Source organism: Mytilus californianus, unplaced genomic scaffold (genome assembly GCF_021869535.1).
Source record: "Mytilus californianus isolate M0D057914Y unplaced genomic scaffold, xbMytCali1.0.p SCAF_4, whole genome shotgun sequence".
Lineage (NCBI taxonomy): Eukaryota > Metazoa > Mollusca > Bivalvia > Mytilida > Mytilidae > Mytilus > Mytilus californianus.
In genome coordinates, this window is record NW_026262690.1 from 22774238 (window position 1) to 22792504 (window position 18267).

Sequence of the window (18267 nt, forward strand, 5' to 3'; positions counted from 1 at the left end):
TATTTATAGACTCAGCTGTCAATTTTGTCAATATCCGGTTCTATTTTAAACGAAAGAATTAGCAGTAATCATTCATTTGTACATAATTAACATTTATTAATTAATCATCAAATTGATAAAAAAAAAACATTCATATAATAATTCCCCAATTTTTATTCAGGAAAATATATTTTTTTTTGTATGTATACATATTATATAAAAAAAATCTAATAATTCAACTTGAATTTGAATAAGAATTGGGTGCGAACGTGTAGGGTTCGAACGGACCTAGGGGGCGAACGTGTGAGGTGAAAACGTGTAGGGTGCGAACGGACCTAGGGGGCGAACGTGTAGGGTGCGAACGGACCTAGGGGACGAACGTGTGAGGTGCGAGCGCGTATTGGGTGCGAACAGACTTGATACCAATCTAATACATATATATAGGGTCGCTGGTCTCACTGCTTTCTGTTTCAAAGCCTGGGCAATTAACGTTCTATTTTATAAATTAAAATCAAATTTCTTGTCAACTATGTTAGTCAATATCATTATTTCAGGGGGAAGTCGCATGTTACATAAATACACGTGACCTAGAACAGGTAGAAAGTAAAACACGTGAAAATCACACACATGTCATCGTTCGGACTACCTCTAGTTTTATCCTACAGATCGAATGTCCTTGACCCCTGTAATATAATTATTGATATGACAATATTATATCATACCTTTTGAGGGAAAATAATCTAAAGAGGTAAACAATTTAACGATATGTATTGCTAAAGTTACATTAATACAATTTTATTTTTCATATGACTTCTAACTTTGGTTCATCCTGATAATGTGTTATTGTTCAGTTGTTTTACAGTTTTGTTTACAATTTTTTGGCTATAGATATAAGATGTGGTATGAGTGCCAATGAGACAACTCTCCATCCAAGTCACAATTTGTAAAAGTAAACCATTATAGGTCAAAGTACGGTCTTCAACACGGAGCTTTGGCTCACACCGAACAGCAAGCTATAAAGGGCCCCAAGAATGACTACTCACTTAGTGTAAAACGCATAACACGAATGACCGAATAACACCGGTAATCACAGAATAACACTTGAAATTTTAATATTAGCACATATTGGTGACATTTAAACATTGATAATTAAATAATATTGTATTATAAGTGTATTTTATAACTTAAAAATGCAGCAGTCCTTACATAGGATAGAGACACATCTGACCAGGCCGATTGTTATCATTCATTGGGACACAAGCACTGTGAACCCAACGATCACAACTACTGCACTGGATTGTGCAATCAACACATTCTTCATCACATTGAACACAAGGATATAAAGCCATTTTAAAAATGGAAGAACAGCACATATGTCTTCACATGTTTTTATACCAAATTTTAGTTACTTGTAAAAACATTAATATTTGCCAATGAAAATCTTTAATTTCTTTTTGAGAATACACACATACGAATCATCCATTCAACTGCTTTGTTTTTATTATGAAACAATCAAGTATAATTAATTTTTTGATTAATTTTAATTAAATATGTGAAAATTCTTAATTACGTTTCATTCAATATTGAGTAAATCGTTAAGAAAACTAATTAGTGATTGGAGTAATTGCATGGCTTTGATGTACTTGTTAACTTTTCGAAACCTTACTGAAAAACAATTATTGGACAGTACTCTGTATATACAGTACATTATTTAATACTTTATTTTCATAGCTTTTCCCTTTGAATGCATATGCAATCATTCTTTTATTCTTCCCATTGTGTTTTCCTTGGTGGCCATGTTGGATGTACACACTAATATTTATAATGATCTTTATGAACTTACCTGCTTTCTATAAATCATTTTTAAGTTATAAAATACACTTATAATACAATATTATTTGATTATCAATGTTTAAATGTCACCAATATGTGCTAATATTAAAATTTCAAGTGTTATTTGGTGATTACAAGTGTTTTTTGGCTAATAACGGTGTTATTTGGTCATTCGAGGTACCGGTGTAAAACCATCCAAACGGGAAAACCAACGATCTAATCTATATAACAACGAGAAACACTTATGAACTACATCAACAAACGACACTGAACATCAGATTCCTGTATGAATAAGTTGTGGATACCATAATTTGGATATCTGTCCATATTACAAAGGGTTTTATGGGGAATTGAGGTACATGTACCGATAATCAGGCTTTTTGTACCATTTCAAACCAACCTGGATTTTCTCCTATTTCACAAGTTAAATACATTATGTACGTTGATCAACTTTAATGCATACCCTCCTTCTAGGTAAAACGGGTCCTTTGCCCAGATTACATGTACATGTTTATCTTTATTGTGCAAGATGACTATTATTGTATGATATGTTTATATGGAGTGTCTATGTCGGTTCTAAAAGCTCTGCTGAGCTAATGTTGTACTGAGTTGTATATACGTACTTGTTGACTTTCAAATTTGAAAACAGACTATAGTTAATGCACAACTTTCTTTTGCTTTACCTGAAAATAACGTCACTATAGCATTGTTTTGAGTGGAAACACATTTGTGTGGTCCGATCACAGGCTTAAATTCAATGAGCATAATTAAATATCTGGTAAACAAAAGGTGAATAAAGGTGACATCCTAAAAAGTTGGTTTCATATGCCTTGTCTACAGAAACATAAGTTGACAGAGTAGTGGGAATGGTGCAAGCAGGAATGCTTCATATTGACGTTACAAATATTTAAGGTGTTGCAAAATTGACAATAACACGACTATAAATGAGTTGTTTAAGATAGAATGGTTCCACTTATGACTGAGCATGAATTGGATGTCCATGAGAAACGAAATTATGTCGAGACTGTCAATTAAGATTTACCAATCTAAGGGATCTGTTGCTGTCTGCTACCATTACTGCCAGACAAACACCTGGGAAGCTGTTCCTAATACATTTTGTAGATTAAAGGATGCTGGTTTACGTTCATGACGTCCAGTAGTAAGAGCCGTTCCAAAACAAAGCCGTCTATTGGAGGACTACATGTATGTTGAGCAAATTTAAGTATGTCTATTCTTGAACCTTGTTACATGTAGGTGGCAAATTGTCCCCTTTAATGATGAAATAGGATTTCATTTGCTTAGAAGTGATGGCAGAATAACTTCAATAAGAGTTTTCAGGCACCCAAATTAATGTTATACAGACACATGTGTTCATGAATGTGATAGCTTTGGTGGCATCTTGGAACAGTTCATGCAATATAAAGACAAAGTAATTGTGATCTGTTTTCTTTGTTAAGTTTGTATGTTATTATGTTATTGTTTTATAAAATACCAAACTGCAATATCATTGTTAAAAATTAAAATGAATATTTTTGATAGATTTTGGGTATTGTTTCTTTTTTTGGCTAGTACATGTATGCATACAAGAATATGGTCACGTTGACATAATTATTCAACATGTAGACTATTTTAAGTATTGAAAGTACTAATGGAACATGTTAAGATTCTTTAACAATAGAATTTAGAAAACTAAATATAACATTGTATAATATTAGGAAAGATCTAAGCTATTTCAAAAGTTATGAGTACTGTAGTACTTTATAAAATTCTGTTACATAATATTTTTTCTTGTTTAAAAGTGCATTTTAAATGCCTCTTTCAGGAAGTTATTAATTCATACAATAAAAATATACTTAGCAGATTACTCTGTCCATCCATATCAAAACTAATTTGAAAAATGTTAATAAAAAAAAGATGTTATCAATATATTATAAGTGCACCTTCTAAAATTAAAATACTAAAAGAATAGTCTGGCTTGTTAAAAAAAATGGTTGGATCTTAGACCAATGATGCTTTGATTTTTATGTCCTCGCTCTTCATGTTGCCACGCATCTACATACTTCCATCTTAAATTTATGTAAAAAAAAATAATATTATTCCTCTAATATTGGTCATTTAGCTTCTGTTGGCAAATCTTACCAAAATAAAGGTTAAAACTCTATATTATAAATGAAGCAACTTACTATGGTAAGTGAAGATATTGTATCAGAATTTTCATGGAAAGAGACAATATTACAATTGAAAAACAAATAACTGAGAACACCTATTGCTAATAATTAAGCGGAATCGTAAGTCTACTCAGAATGGAGGTGACAGATGGATAGGTTATGGTTTCTAGAAATGATTCAGGTACAAAACATCAGTAAAACTTCATTTTCTCAAAAAGACTTCATTTTGTAGCCTGAATGGTTATGTAGTACTGTGCCTTTCAGTTTCAAGGAAAAATATGAGTTTCCACCACCTCAGCCATACTCCGGGAACTAAAGGATTTGTACATTTTCAGTGAAGATGCATTTATGGAAAAGTATTGCATTAGGTCAAACATGTAGGTCATTGTTTTATTAAGATCCATGCGTTTTTCAAACAGTAAAAACTCATTTAAGCTCCCTTTCATCCTGTCTCATTGATTCCCTCAGTTTTTATACGACCGCAAAAAGCAAAAAATGCGTTTGTATAATGCTATCATGTTGGCGTCGTTGTCCAAAGAAACATTTGGTTTCCAGACAATAACTTTTGTTAAAGTGAATGGATCTCTATGAAATTTTACCAGAAGGTTCAATACCACAAAAGGAAGGTTGGGATTGATTTTGGGGGTTATTGTACCAACAGTTTAGAAATTAGGAGCCAAAAAGGGGCCAAAAACAAGCATTTTTGAAGTTTCCGGACTATAACTTATGTTTAAGTGTATGGATCTCTCTTAAATTGTACCACAAGGTTCCATATCACAAAGGGAAGGCTGGGATTGAGTTTGGGGGTAATTGCCCCAAACGTTTAGAAATTAGGGGGAAAAAAGGGGCCAGAAACAATCATTTTTCTAGTTTTCCAAACAATAACTTGTGTTAAAGTTTATGGAAATCTCTGAAATTTTACATTTTTCCTGAAAAGAAAAAAATTCAAATTTTTTCAAACATTTTGTTTTGGGGGGATTTTTTTTTCATAATTTTTTGGGGTTTTTTTTCCAAAATTTTCCATTTTTACATTGATTATATTTATTTCTGATTTATATATAAAAGCAACAAATACTGATATGGCAGGAGATACACACCAAACAGGATGTGTTAATTAATATATATAACAGATTAACTAAGTATTGTGCAACAGCACAGTATTGTGCAATAGCACAGTACATTGCACAATAGCACAGTATTGCGCAATAGCAAGAAATCTTCAATGGAAAATAAATACAAATCTTTTAACCAATTTCAATGGGATTAAATTAGTCTTTAAATTTTGGGGGTTTTATATAGCTAACTTTGTATTACTATCTTGGATATTGGGCCCCATTTTTAAATTGATCTACATTGAGGTCCAAAGGGTCCAAAATTAAACTTTGTTTGATTTCATCAAAAACTGAATTATTGCGGCTCTATGATATGCTGAATCTTATTGTGCATTTAGATTTTTCATTTTGGGCAAATTAGTCCATATAAAGGTTTGAAGGGTCCAAAATGAAACTTTGTTTGATTTCAACTAAAATTAAATTTTTGTGTTTTTTTTATATGCTGAATCTAACCATGTTAGATTTTGGATATCAGACCATACTAGGTAAGTTAGATGTCCCATTTCAAATTTTTAAGATCTTTGACCACATTTATTTTGTGTCAGAATCCTATATTATGTCAAAAATTTGATCACAATCCAAATTCAGACAGTTTCAAGCTTGAATATTGTGTCCAAACTTGCCCCAACTGTTCAGGGTTTGACCTCTGGGATCGTATCAGGCTGCGCATGGCGAAGCATTTTATTTTGTTTTGTTTTTATCTGGGTTTGTATATATTGTGAGTGAATTTGCAAGATTTGAACATCCGTATAGCTTACCTATTGCATCTTATTCATTATTTGTTATTTTACTTTTACATTGTTTTAAATGTTTTCTAATTACATGATCAAATTGAAGACAATATTTAAATGCTATTGTATGAGCATCTGAATATCTCATTGTCAAAAAGATTGTGAGGATCAAGTCCCTAGTCGTGCTAGGGTAAATTTGAAGTTGCTTGGTATTTATCATTTGATTTTTTAGCAGTACTTGGTAAAATCTGTTTCATATGTCGTAATAAGACAGCCCATCACATTGCCTTGTTTGATTCTCATACTGGAAAGACATATCAAGCATATTTTTAGAATGTGGAGTTTTAACAGATATGTTGACTGAAAGAAGAAACAAATAAATGGAAACAATGTCAATGAATGAGATATGTCATCTACACATTTTTATTTTGCAGAATGGAAACCTCTATATAAAAGTAGGATGTGATTAACTTGCTTCGAGCAGAAGCTGAAAATCAATACAGATCTTTCAAAAGGTCTGTAGATTATTACGCACATTACAATTGTTAGCATAATTTTACACCTGATATTTAGCATGCAAAAATTTGGATTAGATAGAAAAATAAGGAATACAAGTGAAATAGTTTATTTGTAAAAGTAGTACATTCGTTAAAAAAACTGTTTAGGATTTATTTATTATTGACGCATACTATAGTGTTAATTTTGTGTGTGTGACAGTTTAATTATTAAGGTAGTAATATTGCAGTGACTTGTTAGATTGTATTTCTTTATTGTTGACACATTCATAATATGTGTAATTAATAACATCTAAAGAAAAGTTTTTTTTGGAATATATAGTACACAATGTGTTACTCAGGTAAAGTACAATTACATAAATTAACATTATTAATGTTGTTATCTAAACTGCTCACATGTCAAAAGTCACATTTATTCCCTGTTTTCGATAAGCTAATTGCATGCATTCCCAAGATGGCCCTTGTTTAACTGGTACATTTTAACCATGCTTCTGAGCTTTATTTGTCAAAATAGAAATAGCATGAAAATTTTTTTTATATGTTCCTAAAAAACCAAAGGTAAAATAAATCAGTTTTATGCTGTTTTCTGAAACTAACAGGAACAGTGTAGTCTGGAGAATAATTTGGAAAAGAAAATGATTTATGAATTTCTTTCAATTGTGATTACATATAGACTTTCGTTACCTCTGTTGTATGTACACACTAAGTCACTAGACGAAAGATATGACTCAAAACGAAAGGTATATCCAAATAACAACACACCACAATGTAACTTAAAAAAATTATTAGATCATAAGCTTACCAAAAATATCAACAACACACCACGTTCTATAATGAAAATATATTAGGGATTTGTGTCAGTATTTCCATTTCCCATGAAAGCACATTGTTGCTTGATGAAATATTAAACTAAATACAAATAACTTACAGTGTAAATGAAACTGGACCAAAATCTATCATTGTCTAATGTAAGGATGTTAAAATACAATGTAGTATCACCGGAAGCAGACACTTACTATGCAAAGAGTGAAAGTGATGAGTAGGTCCCTATTTGCAGCTTCAAGGTATATATGGTCGAGAAATTAAGGTGAAATATATGACAAGGTTGCTGGATTAAATCATAAGTTCCTGAAACTATTAAATCAGATGTCGGTTTATTTCATATGTGCATTTATAAACCGTTGTTGTTAATAACAGTAATTGCCTAAGATATTCGACAAATCTATTGATCTCTCCACGGAATAACCTAATCAAAATAGCTTTTGATATATTGTTGTTAAAAAAATATATATGATAAGGTTTGTACTTTTGTCATTCAAGATATAGGAAAAGAGTTGGGTACTGGACGTCTCAGCTGCTCAATATCTTATAAATTATGTAAAAGTTATACATGGTGTCCTTGAATTTTTGTCAATTTTTCTGCATGTGAACTTGTTTTATATTGATTTTTGTTTGTTTCAGAAACCATTAGATACCAATAACAATCAAACCATGGACTGGAATAGAGGAGGATCACATTGTATCATGAATGTTGGTGTCAACAGCATGTGTAGTAACCTTGGTTACTTAGAAGATGGGGAATATATCACATCAGATGATTGTGAAGGTACTTTTTTATACCCTTTTTTGGGATAAGTTTCCCTTTATTTATAAGTAAGAAAGTTTAAACTGTTATACATTACTTCTGTAGTATGGTATGGGTAGTAATTATAGCTCATCTTCCCTGCATGCCTTATACATACATGTACCATAATAGATTTGCAATATAATTTTTATTTTCTACTTTACCATGTTTGCTGATATTTTTGTTGTTGTTTTTTTTTAAACTTTTACCTAAATAGTACACGTCACCAAGCTTTGTTTTCAAGCAGATACGTCTGCAAAGTTCTATTTTTATTTAAAATTATGAAGTACATGTACAGTCAGGGGCATTACATAAACAAGTATCTTTCAAAATTACCTATACAAGTTATGTTGAAAAAGAGGCTATTTTAAATATTACTTATTTAAGTAAATATTATTTTTATAGGTGTCCATTCATACAGATTTTACTAGCTTTAGCTAATTTTCACAGACATCTGGTTATTTTTCCAGTGATATATAAAAACTAATCCTCCCGAAACACTAATTGCCTTTCTGACACACTTACATTCCAAAGTTTGGTCTCTTGGGACTATTAAAATATCATTTTCCTTGAAAATCTTAAAGGTAGACAGATATGAATAGATGGAAACTTGTGAACTAATTAAGACTTGAAGTTATTTATAATTTGTAACCCAAAACAATTACACGTGTTCCTTAAAAAATTTTCATTACTAATATTTTCAAAGATGTATAAAATAACTCATACAAGTAATATTTTTGTCATTATTTTTTAAGTGACCTTCTGTCTCTATACTCCTCTCAAATTTAATAAATTCTTAATTTTATGTAATAAATTGATTTAAAAATTCATCAAAACTACATTTAGTCCATGCTTCTATTGAAATTTAGAATAACTCTATTGAGTAATTTGATAATTTTTAAAAACAAAAATTTCCTATATAAGTAACTAAAAATAATAACTTGTTTAAGTAACACCCCTGACTGATGTAGGAAAGCACAGTTTTGTCAAAGGAAAAAACCTTTATGATGGAAATCTGAAATGATATAGGAAAAGATAACTGGAGTCAAATACTCAAAGGAAATAGATAGAAACAAACAAAATTGTGTCACCATACCTGGTATTCTTACTACTTACTACATACTATGTATTATAGATATATTCACCTGGCTTTTGTTGAAGACCTCTAGACGTCGTTTTAAATGTCTGGGATGATCCTTGATAGTTTGCAATCTCATCATCTCATTGACATCTTAAGAAACTAAGGTTTCAACTACCTGAAGGCATAGTTGACTTCAGATGGATTTGGCTATTATCTTTAGGTCCTTTTGGTCATAAAGCTCCAACTATTTTGGTTTTATTTATCTTAAGTTTTCAAATATTCTGCTTTGAACGTTCATGATGAAGATAAATCCTAAAAAGTGTTCTGGTTGCATGAAATTTATAAAGTGTTGTTTTCATTTCTTACCCACATTTCCTTTAAAGTTTTATAAGGGTGATGCACTTTCACATTAAACCCCAAAAAATCTAAAATTAGACCTCTAATCATGAATTTTGTTGTTTGAAATGAAGGCTTTTACATTGATTTAATTTGAACAAGTTTCTACTTGATTTTTTCTGATATTTATTTTGGTTCTATTATTCTTTAATATTATCATTTCTTTCCATATGCAGGTGTACAAGAAGAATGATTTTGACTTAAGAATGTTCTTGCACGACTATAAATTTAGGACTGAGAATGGGAAAATGACAATATTGGCTTGTTGGAATAGCCTATCTTGTTTCAAAGCAATCATGTTTGATCATATTTTTATGCATTAGTATAGAATTTAAGTTTTTCTTCTCATATTTCAGATACATTGATAGAACTTTTAAAGAACCTTCAAGAAGAAAACCCCATACAGAGAGCATACAGGAGGCAGCTATGTTTCTCCAGAATCATAGAATTGGTAATATTTTAAGATTACAACTTACTTAATTCATAAGGCTCAAAGTAGATATAGGACTTCATACTATCAGCAATGACAAAAAAGCCAGCTTAATTTTGGGACTTTATTTTGGTAAAGTAAAATTATTATAATATTATAGTTTCCAGTTTACATTTGCTTTATTCTAATGACACTCATGATTTCAGCTTTGAGTTTTACCTGAGGACTTACCACACAACACACTATCTGGAAAAACCCTTCTTAGCTAGTGGGTGCTTTTTATCATGCAATCTTGACATTTTATTCTCTGTTCAACAACCCTCAACAAAGACTCTTTACATTGAAAATATTGGGCTACCATTTTCTGTCTTCAAGTTTTTGTGTCCTTTTATAATTTTAAGGTGGATGATTTTATTATTTAAATTTGATAGTTAAATACACAAAGTCATTTTGTGTTTGAAATTTACCACTATGAAATGCAAATGTTTTCTCTTAATGGCTGTTTTTCAAATTTAAGCATATATCATGCCCCAGTCTGCTTAAAGAAAAGAAAATTAAATAAAAAAGTTTAACATTTATCATTGTTTATGTATATAGATATTTATATATTAAAGACCAAGAAAGAAGAACTGAAAAGAGCCACATGCAAATTATTCCTGTTCACAATGAATTAAACCTAAATTTAGAATCTGGTCAGTCAGGTCTTATTTGTCAGATACACCCTACTCTATTCCATGTGTATCATACTACAAGAATATTCTTTGCTAGTGTACATGTTTTGTAAGTCTGCATTTGGAGTACTTGGAAATATTTACTGCAAATCAATTTTGTGTATCAAGAAGTTTTAGTGAATTTGTTTTTTAACTGATTGATATATTTACAGGATATCATTCCACTGATAAAATATGTCAGAGACCAACCAGAGATATTCAGTGCTGCAATAAGGTAAATAGCATATTGCTCAGTTGTAGGATTGTATCAGAATTTCATTGTACCAGTACAAGCTGTAGTGATAATGTTAGTCAGGGACTAATTTGAGATATGTTGTACTGGAAATTCATTAACATTGCAATATGTTTCTATGTTTTGAAGTGGATTAAAAAAAAATGTAAACCCCTGACCTTTGGTGAACAGATAGACTCTAGCAAATCAAAAATGGTTGAAGACCCTATGTTGACCTCTAAAGTCTTATTTCTGTCATGTTGGGTTGCTGTTTCATTGACGTATACCCTACGTTTTTTATGTATTCACAAGTTCCAAGTCAAGAGCCAAGTGCAAGTTATATATATTTTGTTTTCCTTTTGCAACTTTGGTGTTGATTGCATATCTTTGATAGTCTTTGATATAAAAGAAAGTAGAAGATGCCATGGGGAAATCAAACACCATTAGTAAAAAAAGAAATGAAACAGACAACACTATGGCTAAAAGAAAAAACAAAAAAACAAAAAAAACACTTCACAAAACATTCCACAGAAATCTAAAAATTAAACATTTCTGTTGCTGAAGACAATATTGACCCTGTAGATGTATTTTTTGTGGTGTTGGATTACTGTCACATTTGAATATATCCCAAATTTCTCATTGTTAAAACAGCCTCCTCCATTAAAATAAATTCTGTTTTAATAAATATGTTTGATTCTTATTAAACTAATGATACATGATATATACTTACTCAGGTTGCTTGCCTCACTGATCCAACCAGTTGAATGCCTGATATTAGGTATACCTGTTGATGTTACATTGCCATGGGTTCCTGATGTGAAGAGAATGCTATTTACCACAAGAAAGCTGTGTAATGATAAAGACTTGATTCAAGCTATTGTTACAGAGATTATGACAGTTATCACTGATGTAAGTGGATACAATGTAGATTCTACCACTGCATTGAGTGTGATACGATATTTCTCCGCATGTAACAATAAAATTTTCAAATTTAAAATGCTAGTCTTGCCGAGCGTTTTTAATATTTAAGATTAAATTGTTCATAGAGGAGAAATTCATTCCATCCTTTGAATAAATACAATAGGTGTCTTGTGCCGATAATTACATTGACTGCTGCAATTGATTCAGTGGACATTACTTTCTATCATAGAATCTCGAACAGTTTATAAATTGATAAAATATATAATATTATTTAAACACTTGCTTATTTAAAAGAAGATCAAATTCGCCTACAAAAGATCAAAAGGTCAGGATCTAGGTCAGGAATATAAAGTCACACTATTATATTAAAGATTTAGTTTTTTTTTTTGTGGATATAGTGATAATATTAAGAAAGGTTATACAATATATGTTTTAAACTTTCACACATTCTTATTTTATGTTTTTATGAAAATGTTCACAGGTAAATTTGTCACTTAATTTTTGGCCTGCCAAACACGTGAGGGAATAATGAAAACTATATGTCCATCCATCTGGCCTTGTAAGAGCTCTCACACGTAAAATGCTTGCTAGATTTTTAATGAAATTTATATCAAAGGTTTATATCAGAAATATTAAAGTCTATCCAGGTAAAAAATAAGTTCAGATCAACTATTTTTAAAGGAGTTGTGCCCTCTGCACGTCTGTCCTTCCAGTCAATGTCTTGTAAGCACTCTTTACTCTTTCACCAACAATTCTTTCTAGATTTTATTTCTTTCTAAGTTTTAAATCAGCACTGTCTCAAACAATTTCCAAAATTGGTGCTGATCTTTTTTATACGACCGCAAAAAATTTTGCAGTCGTATATTGGTATCACGTCGTCGTCATCAGTGTCGTCCAAAGACATTTGGTTTCCGGACAATAACTTTAGTAAATGTAAATAGAAATCTATGAAATTTAAACACAAGGTTTATAACCACAAAAGGAAGGTTGGGATTAATTTTGGGGGTTATAGTCAGTTTAGGTATTAGGGGCCAAAAAGGGCCCAAATAAGCATTTTTCTAGTTTCCAGACAATAACTTGTGGAACGGTGTATGGATCTCTCTGAAATTATACCACAAACTTCCATACCACAAAGAGATATTTAGGATTGGCTTTGGGGGGTTATGGCTCAAACCGTTTAGGAATTAGGGGCAAAAAAGGGGGAAAAAGGGTTTCCTGGTTAATGGACAATTAAAAAAAAGTACAATGTTAAGTTTGGATTACCTCCCTTACACTGCTGTTAAATTATGTATAAAGAAATGTTGTATTGTCTTGAGGTGATTAGCTGTCAATTTATTTTTAGAAGTTACTATTTAAAAATGCTGATTAAGGAATATTTAATATATTAATTTTAGCCATGATTATGTATGTCATTTTCTATTTTAAGACTTGTATGATGTATTTAAATGGGTAATTATGGTTGCAAACTCCATTGGAAATTTGAATTGAGATTATGACCATACCTTGAGAGAAAGATTTTTTTATTATGGAAAAGGGGGGGGTGAAAAAAAATTGGGGGGGGGGAAGAAATTGTGAGAGGGGACAATTTTTTTCTCATTTCAGATTTCAGAAATTAAAAAGAAAATTTCTTCAAATATTTTTTTTTGGAAAAAAAAGGGGGGGGGGGGGGTCAATTTGCAACAGCATAGTGTATTGCTCAAAAGCAAAAAATTGAATATAAATTCAAAACATATCACCAATTCTAAGTTCTTTGACTACAGTTATTCTGTGTCAGAAACCTATTATGTGTCAAATATTGAATAACAATCCAAATTCAGACCTTTATGAAGCGCGAATATTGTGTCCATTTTTGCCCCAACTGTTCAGGGTTGGACCTCTGCGGTCGTATCCAGCTGCGCTCAGCGAAGCGATTTATTGAAAAGAGCTATAGCCCTTTGGAAAATAAATTATTATGAAAATTGCATTGTTATTTATAGTACTCTCAAGCCTATATTTCTTATAGGATATTTATGAAATTTATATAAAAGGTTTATATCACTAATGTCTTATAAGAGTTAGATAATCAGTGACAATTTACCTTTTTTTTTAAAAGAATCGTAGCACTTTGAAATGTAATTTATATTGAAAATTGAATTGAAATCATTAATATGCTTACAACTACATTTTTGTTGTATTAGAAAAAAATATATTTCACTATTATTGCAAGAGATATGTTCCTTTGAAATAAAATTTTATGGAATATTGCATTTGAAGTGACATTAAATTAGTTAATTTATGAAATTATTTATTTGTCATGATGTCATTTGTTCTCTGTATTGATTGTTCTATTCCCTTTTTCTCTTAGCATGATGGGCAGCCAATGCCAGAAGAAACCTGTGACTTTATCAACAAGTGTCTGCTAGTGTTCAGAAATTTGCTATACATACAAAACATTGAAACCAATCCTAACCAGGAGATTATAGTACTGTAAGTAGATCTGTTTTTGCACAATCTGTAGTTTTTTATAGTTTTGAAAAAAGCATGATATAAACTACATTTTGGCAATTTATTTAAAATTTGTATTGATTTTACTGTCTTAAATGGTTTATTTTACCCATTTTTTTTGCAGTTTAGCTATTTATCTTGAAAAAATATACGGAGAAATGTAAACAGTAAAAATGACTGAAAAGACAAAGGTCAAGCATGAATAAAATTAACTAATTAACTCCTCATAGGAATTATTACTCATTTTTACATTTTTTGCAATCAAGTTAGAAACGAAAATACAAATGTGAAACTGTAACGAGAAAAAAAAGCTGGTCATAATATTCCCTAGGGTCCTTCCTAGGTAAGGGATTCAGGCTCCTTGGAGTCTTATTATTTAAGTCATTATTTGTACCTATGAAAGAAATTTAATATATACAGATAGTTTCAAACTTGCATATTTATGTAAACAAGGAAGGGGGCACTTCAGAATTTGTGCTTATCATATTGTCTTTGATTTATGGCAATCAAATATGCTAATGTATTCAGTAATTTTGCCCAAGATTTGAGTTCATCAGTAATAAAAACAAATAGGAACACTTGTTCTTCTGAGACTTGTTACTTTGGTTCTTTTTTGATAATATAACAATTACATCGTTCAGTAAGTAATTTTTGTCGAGCCTGCAACTTTTGTCGCAGAAAGCTCGACATAGGGATAGTGATCCGGCGGCGGCGTTAGCTAACTTCTTAAAAGCTTTATATTTTAGAAGGTGGAAGGTCTGGATGCTTCATACTTTGTATATGGATGCCTCATGTTACGAAGTTTCCGTCAGTCACATGTCCAATGTCCTTGACCTCATTTTCATGGTTCAGTGACTACTTGAAAAAACAGTTAAGATTTTTTGTAATGTTAGATTCTCTCTTATTATAAGTAATAGGATAACTATATTTGGTATGTGCGTACCTTGCAAGGTCCTCATGCCCGTCAGACAGTTTTCACTTGACCGCGACCTCATTTCATGGATCAATGAACAAGGTTAAGTTTTGGTGGTCAAGTCCATATCTCAGATACTATAAGCAATAGGTCTAGTATATTCGGTGTATGGAAGGACTGTAAGGTGTATATGTCCAACTGGCAGGTGTCATCTGACCTTGACCTCATTTTCATGGTTCAGTGGTTATAGTTAAGTTTTTGTGTTTTGGTCTGTTTTTCTTATACTGTATGCCATAGGTCTACTATATTTGGTGTATGGAATGATTGTAAGGTGTACATGTCTAGCGAGCAGGTGTCACCTGACCTTGACCTCATTTTCATGGTTCAGTGGTCAAAGTTAAGTTTTTGAGTTTTGGTCTTTTTTTCTAATACTATGTGCAATAGTTCAACTATATTTGGTATGTGCGTACCTTGCAAGGTCCTCATGCCCGTCAGACAGTTTTCACTTGACCTCGACCTCATTTCATGGATCAATGAACAAGGTTAAGTTTTGGTGGTCAAGTCCATATCTCAGATACTATAAGCAATAGGTCTAGTATATTCGGTGTATGGAAGGACTGGCAGGTGTCATCTGACCTTGACCTCATTTTCATGGTTCAGTGGTTATAGTTAAGTTTTTGTGTTTTGGTCTGTTTTTCTTATACTGTATGCAATAGTTCAACTATATTTGGTGTATGGAAATATTTTATGATCTATTTGGCAGTCACACAGGTTTTATTTGACCTTGACCTCATTTTCAAGGTTCATTGCTCAGTGTTAAGTTTTTGTGTTTTGGTCTGTTTTTCTTAAACTATAAGCAATAGGTCAACTCTATTTGTTGTATGGAAGAATTGTTAGCTGTACATGCCTGCCTAGCATGGTTCATCTGACCTTGACCTCATTTTCATGGTTCATTGGTCAATGTTTAGTTTACTTGGTTAATGTTAAGTTTATGTGACAGTTGTAATAAAGCTTTATATTTAGGACTATCAACATAATATCAATGATTAGTAAAGAAGGCGAGACATTTCAGCGTGTGCACTCTTGTGTAAAGATAGTACATGTATGTCATCTTAAGATTAAACACACTCACAGTAAATAAATGATCATGTCATTAATATTGATGTACAATAAGTGAAATGATGATGTTTTTTTGCAGGTATTTACTTGAATGTGGTTTAGGTGAACTGATAAACAGAGTAGTTACCTTACCCCAAAGAGTGAGTATGACTAATATATTCAGTAGAATTATGCAGCTCACAATCCTGCAAAACTAATTCATTTTCCCATAGGATCTGATCAACCTTACTTTGTAAGACAAATGAAAAAAGAGCATACATTTCCTCGTTACACATAGGAATAAAGAGGAAAGTGTGGTGTACATGAGATAAAAATATTATGAAACACTAGAAAATAGCCTATTTATAAAAGGAACACTACAGTGCTTTCATTGTGATTTGTGTTAGTTTGCTTTTTTTAGTACCTGATGTTTCCAGGTGATACCTTTTTAATCATTGGTTCAGTTTTCACCAATCTTAGATGAATAATGCCTTATTTGGAGAACAAGACATCTATTGATTTTGTCAAACAAGCTGACAGGTCACAACAGGCATAGAAAGACAGTTCACATCAGGAACAAAAAGACTGATTGGAAAAAAGAATTTGTTATTATTGGCCTGTTCAAGATCTATTGAGCTTCATCATGCATGGTACAAATATCATCACTTTTTGTGTGCTTAACAAAACAGTAATTAACTATATCATAGTCTCAAAAAACAATTTTAACATACGTAAATGACAATACATGATTAATATTTCACTGTAAATACAGAACTGTCAACTCACTTAATTTTATTACCACAAACTCGTACAAGATATTCAATCTCCTGCTCAAGTCATGATTTTTAAAAGCAGCATTTACTGTGGTGTTTCTGTTGAATGAAATGCTTAGCAACTATCAACTTGACCTTTAAAAAGTGTTAATCAATTATTGAATATGTCTATATTAAATATAGGAATATTGGTGTGCTTCCATTATACAGTTGGTATCCCTGATGTATACTAGACAGGTAAGAGGTTAAACAATTTCTAAAGGCACTTAATATTCGAAATCATTCTGAGGTAACATTTTATTTTTGTGTAACATGTTTTGAATTTTTATTTTCACATGTGTTCGTGTTTGAAGCTCATTATTCACTGTGGCAATATGTTAAAAAGCAAAATGTAAGCTAATTCTATTTGTTAATCATAAAATTGCCATTACATTTCCTGTTAGTCGGAGCACATACCAACCCTTTGCCACTGTCATAACGGGCACAAAAGTATCTGTTTGCTCATTGCTGTAGCCTTTTATCTATTTTTCAGACACTGGATATTCTGAAACCCTGTCTGAGCATTGATACATCTGACGAAGAAAGTTTGTCAGAATATGAAGACAGAGAGCATGACTTTTTACCAACGACAGCTATGTGTTACAATGATGAAGATGATAAGACGTCATACACTGCCTCATGTTCATTGCCTGGATTATTTGGCAAAACACTTCATATGGATGAATCAGGTGTCACTGATTTGGATACTGGACAGCTTGAAAGTCCAGAGACACAGGGTGGTCAGGAAAACACAGAAGAGGATATGCTGACTGAAGATTTATCCGAGGAAGATAAAGTTGAGCATTTGAGGTAATATCACTAACCTTGTGATAAATTATTCAAAAATATTATAAACAGAATAGTTTTTGAATTTATGACATTATAAAACAAGGTTTTCCAACATTTAGTTCTTTACTGAAAAGTTCAAAAGATGATAAATTCAGTGGCAGAGCTCGGAAAGAATAGTACAATAGGGTATAGTCCTAGACAATTAAAAAATAAAAGCAACAAAAATTTGTTTACGAAGAATCTTAGGGTGGTAAGCATCAAAAAGAATTGCACAAGTTTAGCAATGCAAAACATTGAATGAAGGTGTGTGGACTTTTTACGAAGGTACATAGATCAAAATGGCTATTTTATTATTACAACATATTCTTCTTTTATATTGACAAACATAAGTATCACCCTTATCTTGTTTTGTTTTACCCAACCTTATCCTCTATATTCT

The 18267-nt window shown here is 31.5% G+C and overlaps 1 protein-coding gene across 1 annotated transcript in view; it reads left to right on the top strand.

Annotated features, from left to right (window-relative positions):
- The first annotated feature begins 610 nt into the window (after positions 1-610).
- LOC127737714 (protein timeless-like) overlaps positions 611-18267 on the top strand; it is a 51440-nt gene continuing 33783 nt past the window's right edge. The window contains exons 1-10 of the mRNA XM_052248566.1: positions 611-727; positions 6258-6338; positions 7800-7944; positions 9796-9890; positions 10753-10814; positions 11546-11720; positions 14077-14198; positions 16328-16388; positions 17184-17237; positions 17533-17849. Coding sequence (XP_052104526.1) covers positions 7830-7944; positions 9796-9890; positions 10753-10814; positions 11546-11720; positions 14077-14198; positions 16328-16388; positions 17184-17237; positions 17533-17849 — 1001 coding nt within the window. The 5' untranslated portion in view covers positions 611-727; positions 6258-6338; positions 7800-7829. The remainder of the gene's footprint in view (positions 728-6257; positions 6339-7799; positions 7945-9795; positions 9891-10752; positions 10815-11545; positions 11721-14076; positions 14199-16327; positions 16389-17183; positions 17238-17532; positions 17850-18267) is intronic.